A 7000-nucleotide genomic window follows, 5' to 3' on the forward strand; every position below is an offset into this window, starting at 1 on the left:
AATGAAGTACTGACACATGCTATGTTAATGAACCTCAAAAAACATCGTAAGTGAAAGACTGCGAGACACAAACTATACGAATCCACTTGTATGAAATATTCAGAATAGGCAAATCCATAAAAACAGAAAGCAGACTGGCGAATGATAGGCATTAAGGGGAGTAAACGAAATGGGGATAAATGCTTAATGGGTGTGGGCTTTTGTTTTTTTGAGACAGAGGTCTCACTATGTTGCCCGGGCTGCTCTCAAACTCCTGGGCTCAAGCGTTCCTCCCATCTTGGTCTCCCAGAATACATGGACTAAAGAGTGTGGGGTTTTGCTTCAAGGTGATGAAAATGTTTTGGAATTAGATAAAGGTGGTAGTTGTACAATATTATGAATGAACAAATGCCACTGAATTGTTCACTTTAAAATGGGGAATTTTATAATGTGAATTTCACCTCCATTTTTTTTTTTTAAAGAATGCTACTTAGAAATAAGAAGGCATATTATATACCAGAAAAACAGCTATGTATTTAAAGTGGTTGCCCTCATCTTCAGGAAGGTGGGGCTGCAAAAGGGAAGACACTGTTTTTAGTTATGTCTATTTTTTTTTTTTTTTTGAGACGGAGTCTCACTCTGTCACCCAGCCAGGAGTGCAGTGTTGCAATATTGGCTTACTGCAACCTCCACCTCCCGGGTTCTAGCAATTCTCCTGCCTCAGCCTCCTAAGTAGCTGGGATTACAGGTGTGTGCCACCACACTCGGCTAATTTTTATATTTTTAGTAGTGATGGGGTTTCCCCATGTTGGCCAGGCTGGTCTCAGAACTCCTGAGCTCAAGTGATCCGCCCACCTCGGCCTCCCAAAGTGTTGGGATTACAGGCATGAGCCACTGTGCCCGGCTTTAGTTATGTCTTATAAAATGATACAACAGGCTGGGCACAGTGGCTCATGCCTGTAATCCCAACACTTTGGGAGGCCAAGATGGGCAGGTATCTTGGGAGTTTGAGACCAGCCTGGCAAACATGACAAAACTCGTTTCTACTAAAAATAAGAAAATTTGCCATTCATGGTGGTGGGCACCTGTAACCTCAGCTACTCAGGAGGCTGAGGCACAAGAATTGCTTGAACGGGGGAGACAGAGGTTGCAGTGACCCAAGATCATGCCACTGCACTCCAGCCTGGGCGACAGTGAGACTGTCCCAAAAACAAATAAAACCACAGATATGTCTTAAGTTTAATAATAATATGTCCAGTCTAGTGCCTTTGGAGATATGGAAGAATTAAAAAATTATCCGGGCATGGGAGCTCACGCCTGTAATCCCAGCTACTTGGGAAGCTGAGGAAAGAGAATCACCTGAACATGGGAGGTGGAGGTTGCAGTGAGCTGAGATTGTGCCATTGCACTCCAGCCTGTGCAACAAGAGCGAAACTCCATCTCAAAAAAAAAAAAAAAAAAAAAAAAAAAAAAAAAAAAAAAAAAAAAAAAAAAAGATGGGACACCTACTACTTGAAAAGATTATTTTTCAACGAAGATAATAGTTGTTGAAGGAAACCTACAAATTCTATGTTCTCACATGGATAGATTAGGACAAATGATGTGCATATATTGTCTCCAACTGGGTCAAAGTGGATGTTACAAAGAAAAAGCTAATGGAAACTTTTTTTTTTTGAGACAGTCGCCCAGGCTACAGTGCAGTGGCATGATCTCAGCCCACTGAAACCTGCACCTCTTGGATTCAAGGAGCCTCAGCTTCCCGGAGTAGCTAGGATTACAGGTGCCTGTCACCACACCCGCTAATTTTTATATTTTTAGTAAAGATGGGGTTTCACCATGTTGGCCAGGCTGGTCTCAAACTCTTGACCTCAGGTGATCCGCCCACCTGCAATCCCAAAGTGTTGGGACGACAGGTGTGAGCCACTGCAGGGTCTTTATTCTGAAGGATTGTGCCTCTGTAAACAAGCACCAGCCAGACATGCAGCTTAACCGTTTATCAGTCTCACAACCTTCAACCACTCCCTAGGGTTATCTAAGATTTTACTCATTCAAGCAGCAATACCCATGCACCTCATTAAGAATTAAATAAAACATGGCCAGGGGAGGTGGCTCACACCTGTAACCCCAACACCTTGGGAGGCTGAGGTGGGCAGATACGAGGTCAGGAGTTCGAGATCAGCCTGGCCAACATGGTGAAACTCTGTCTCTACTAAAAATATAAAAAATTAGCGGGGCATGGTGGCATACCACTGTAATCCCAGCTACTCAGGAGGCTGAGGCAAGAGAATCACTCGAACCCACAAGTGAGGTTGCAGTGAGTGGAGATCATGCCTGGGTGACAGCAAGACTCCGTCTCAAAAAAACAAAAACAGAAACAGAAAACAAAACAAAAATGAATTAAATAAAACACAATACCGAGATAAGCAAATTTTACTTTAACCCATCTAAAAAATTTTCAAATGCCAGGGACCCAAGCTCATTTCAGATATTCTTCCTAAACCCCCTGTGCTCCAGAACTGTGCCTGCTTACTAACCCCTAGATCCCTTTATCTTTAACCCTCACCGCAAGATCCAGTATCTCTCCATTGCAAAGGTACCCCTCCCTCCAGTGACACTTTTATGTATCAGGTGAGTACAAAAGTAATTGCAGTTTTTGCATTTAAAAAACTGCAATTTTGCAGCAACCTAATATTTCTGATGCTACAAGTGGTTAACATCTGACAGGGATCTATCTCAGTCTTTAACCTTAAATGTATCAAAAATACTTAGAAACATTTTTGCCCTAACACCAAAACAAACACAAAGGCATTATCTTCTAGTGTCTTCCAGTTCTCCATGTTTAAAGCAAACACCTATGAGATTATAAGCTCCTCAACTGGTTTAAGGGGCCAGTTAAGGGATGTGATGAACACTATCTTACCGCTCCCTGGAATCACATAACATCACTCACCTATCACTCCCCCGCCCCCATCAAAAAAGATCAACACATAGGAACCACTGATAGACACTGAAATACAAAAACATGCTTTTAGTTAAACAATCATGTTTATTGCTTTAGCACACAGACAAATTTATGCGACCAAGGCAGAGGCTGTAGATGATTCACTAAAAAAGAAAAAAGGGGGAGGAAAGAAAATCAAGATTAATACTGGTCCCTCCACATTCATTAACAGAATTTCCCCACTAATGGAGCTATTCCCAAACAGTTAATAAATCCAAACTATATAAAATGCACCAAATTACTGAATTGTTGAACCAGTTCATTTTGTTTAAGCATAATGAATGATGACGCTCACTCAGACATCCAAGGAAGAACTGGCCAACATAAGGAAAAACCTTTCTGGTGGAAACTGCAAATGTCTGGCAATCAATCATAGTGAGCAATTCATGCAAAAATTAATTCAAACTCCTGGGAGAAGAGATATGAAAGGAAAATTTACCTACTATCTAAGCGAGTCAAAGGGCTTATTATTCATGGTCTAAACTGGGGTCTGCAACTACGGCCCTCTGCTTGTCTTTAATACCGTTTCAGTGACACACAGCCACACCCATTTGATTGTGTATTTCCTGTGGCTGCTTTTCCACTGCCAGACCTGAGCTCAAAAAGCAGTTAACCAAATAGCCCCGAAGGCTAAACATATTTACTACCAGCACTTTTACTCTAAGATTTACTGTTGGCTGACTCCTATTCTTGATAACAACAACAACAACAACAAAAAAGCTGATACTTACTATTTCCAATTGGGAGGGAGGACTCGCTTAGTCTTATAATACCGAGCCAAACGATGAATCCGGCTCTCTATCAGAATCAGACGGAATTTAGCATCCTTATCCTAAAAACAAAATTTGATGCAATTCAAGAAAACCACCCAAAATGACCAAACATCATCAAACATTAATTTAATAAGAGAATGTAGAGCTACCATGCACTTTCTCTAATTAAAATCACTTTGGGTAGAATTTTAACTTAAAAGCAACACTACATTACACTAGTTTGTGTACTAACCCACCTTAGATAATTCAAACTAGACGCATTATATTTTACTGAAAAAACTTAATACAAGCAGTCCTATTTAGCACCAGGTTTTATGAGCTTACCTTTCTGTTCCTCTCAAGATGCTTTCGAACAGCGACTGCTTTCTTAATTAAATGGTAAAGATCTTCAGGGAGATCAGGAGCAAGTCCCTTAGACTTAAGAATTCTTAAGATTTTATTTCCTGTCACAAAACGTACTTGTGCAACACCATGTGAATCTCTCAGGATCACACCTGAAAGGGAATCATGTTTAACTTTCAACAACAAACACAAACTAGGGAATATGATGATGTCAAGGCTCAGGTATCAGGGCATAGTTTCCTATTGGTAAAAAAGGGTCTTTTATACAGCATGGAAAACAACATGAGAACGCATGTAAAGCTCACTCAGACGTCCAAGGAAGGTTTACCCAACACTAAGGAAAACCTTTCTGGTGGAAACTGCGAATGTCGGAAAACCATCATCACAGTGAGCTTGCTGGAATACAGATGACCAAAGGAATTAATGAGATTCCAGTATGTCTATCTGTCCTATAATTAAAAACAGGTACCGGGCGCAGTGGCTCACGCCTGTAATCCCAGCACTTTGGGAGGCCGAGGCGGGTGGATCACCTGAGGTCAAGGAGTTCGAGACCAGTCTGACCAATATGGTCAAACCCCGTCTTTAAAAAACAGCTAACATTTTATTGAGAACTCTGATCAGTCTTCTAAAAACTTTACACGTTATTTCTTTTAAACCTCTAATGAGTCCTGACTAATTACAATCTATGATATATTTTCTTTTGGTGTGTTATACCTCCATTAGACTACAAGCTCCAGGAATGCAGATATTTTGCACCCCCCCCACCTCCTTTTAAGAAGTAGGGTCAGGTGCGGTGGCCCATGCCTCTAATCTCAGCACTTTGGGAGGCTGAGGCAGGCAGATCACCTGAGGTCAAGAGTTCGAGACCAGCTTGGCCAACATGGTGAAACCCCATCTCTACTAAAAATACAAAAATTAGGCAGGATGCGGTGGCTCACGCCTGTAATTCCAGCACTTTGGGAGGCTGAAGTGGATGGATCACCTGAGATCAGGAGTCTGAGACCAGCCTCAACATGCTGAAACGCCGTCTCTACTAAAAATACAAAAATTAGCTGAGCATGGTGTTGCAGCCTGCAGTCCCAGATACTACAGAGCCTGAGTCAGAAGAATTGCTTGCTTGAACCCGGAAGGTGGAGGTTGCAGTGGGCCAAGATCGTGCCAGTGCACTCCAGCCTGGGACACATTGTGAGAATACGTCTCAAAAAAAATAAAATAAAAAATAAAAAATTACACAAATTAGCCGGGAGTCTGTAATCCCTGCTATCAGGGAGGCTGAGGCAGGAGAATCGCTTGAACCCAAGAGGTGGAGGTTGCAGTGAGCCGAGATAACGCCATTGCACGCCATGCTGATTTTTTTTTTTGAGACTGTTTAAAAAAAAAAAAGTCGTGGGGGGGGGTCTCGCTCTGTCACCCAGGAGTGCAGCGGCTTCTTCATAGCTCACTGCAGCCTGGGACTTCTCGGCTCAAGCGATCCTCGCATCCTGAGTATGTGGGACTACAGGCACACTACGGCTGGCGTTTTGTGTGTGGAGGGTAATTTAGTTGTATTCTCAGGCACCAGAACCATGTTCAGCACCTAGCAGGCAAACATTTGCTGAATGAAGCCACTTGCAAGAAGTCACACGCAGCTGAGATTCAAACCACCCCTAACTGTGAGGAACTGTGTCATGCACGCTGCGGAGCCAATTCCAACCTCTCCACTTGATAGCTGTGTGATTTGGAGCTGTGGTTAGTATCCAGCTACACTGTGCCTCTGTTTCCTCAACTGTAACACTGGGGGGAAAGCTACGAAGATTGGCTTCAAAGTACTGACGTCAGAATTAAACGAGATCAGTACATATAAAATGCTTACAATGATGCCCCTAGCACGGTGCCGAGATCACAGTTCTGGCGATTTAAAAAATAACTTTACCGTCTACTAGGCCCTACAAGTCACAGGAGGACAAGCGCAAGAGGCTACATTAGACACAAACACTCACCGATTTGTGAAGGAGTCAGGCCCTTCTTGGCCAGTTTGTAAATCTGCTCCTTCACGTCGTCAGATGTTAACTTCAGCCACTGTTATAGAATTAAAAGCAGCCTTAGGATTAGAAACCCGGAATGGCGCCGAAGCATAGCGGCCTATCCAACCGCAACACCGCTCCTCACACACGCAAGTTCCTCGCCCCGGAGTCGCTTAACCCAAGACAAATGCAAACCAGGCTTCTCCCCGGTTCCCGCGCGCTACTTACCGTGGGGACGCTACGGCGATAGGGCAAAGCCGACTGGGACAGGCCCTTCCTAGGGAAAGAAGCAGTCTCGGGGTGAGGTGGCGGCCCGTGCCACAGCAGCCCAGAACATCATCCCTTCGGCCCGCGGCCCACACCCCCTCTCTTCCTCCCACCCGCGCCCAGCAATCCTTTTCGACGCCCCGAGCTCACCCGGGAGCATGCATACGACCCATGATGGCGGCGGTCAGGCAGCTAAAGGAAAGCGAGGCTAGAAACGCCGCAGGAAGCCACCCAGCACGCAGGAAGTGACCTCAGACGTCCCCGCTTCCTCGCACGCAGGAGGCGAAGTTACGCCTCTCAGCCACCGCGGTCTGTGTGACTACAACTCCCGAAAGGCATTTCAGCGTCGCACAAGCCTCCTCCATCGGCTGGGCCTCATCCCGGCATGCATCGGTCTTTGGTCAGCCTTGTGGCCAGAGCGGGAATTTGAGGCTGACGCCGGCTTGCGTCGAAGTTCGCTGCTGCAGATGCCGAGATCGTAAAGATTTGCGCTGGGGGTGGGCATGGAACTGGTAGATCTGGAAGGATCAGCCATACATAGGTGTTTGTTCATTCGCCACTGCCGGGCTTTGTCCTGCCACTGGATTCTTCAGAGTCCGCCCTGCGCCTAATAAATTCACAGATAGAAGAGCATG

The 7000-nt window shown here is 44.7% G+C and overlaps 1 protein-coding gene and 1 non-coding gene across 2 annotated transcripts; both read right to left on the reverse strand.

The window, feature by feature from the left end:
* Nucleotides 1-3005: 3005 nt before the first annotated feature.
* Nucleotides 3006-6637, reverse strand: RPS13 (ribosomal protein S13). Its single transcript, XM_017525799.2, has 6 exons — nt 6516-6637; nt 6327-6375; nt 6075-6153; nt 4078-4247; nt 3712-3812; nt 3006-3084 (listed from the first exon to the last, which is right to left on the reverse strand). The coding sequence occupies exons 1-6, from the start codon at nt 6536-6538 to the stop codon at nt 3051-3053; spliced, it is 456 nt and encodes a 151-aa protein (XP_017381288.1). The 5' UTR covers nt 6539-6637; the 3' UTR covers nt 3006-3050.
* On the reverse strand, nt 4397-4486 carry LOC119470760. The gene has a single exon (XR_005199728.1). It is a non-coding gene; the product is annotated as a small nucleolar RNA SNORD14 (small nucleolar RNA).
* Nucleotides 6638-7000: the final 363 nt, after the last annotated feature.

The sequence above is a fragment of the Cebus imitator genome, unplaced genomic scaffold (genome assembly GCF_001604975.1).
Source record: "Cebus imitator isolate Cc_AM_T3 unplaced genomic scaffold, Cebus_imitator-1.0 Scaffold39, whole genome shotgun sequence".
In the NCBI taxonomy this organism is placed as follows: domain Eukaryota; kingdom Metazoa; phylum Chordata; class Mammalia; order Primates; family Cebidae; genus Cebus; species Cebus imitator.

Bases quoted from the DNA above. Each gene is read 5' to 3' on its own strand.
- RPS13 (XM_017525799.2), bottom strand. From the start codon at position 6,538: ATGGGTCGTATGCATGCTCCCGG. The intron at 6,154-6,326 runs GTAAGTAGCGCG...ATTCTATAACAG, and splicing joins ATCGCCGTAGCGTCCCCACG to TGGCTGAAGTTAACATCTGA. The intron at 3,085-3,711 runs GTAAGTATCAGC...TTTCTTTTTTAG, and splicing joins CTCCCTCCCAATTGGAAATA to TGAATCATCTACAGCCTCTG.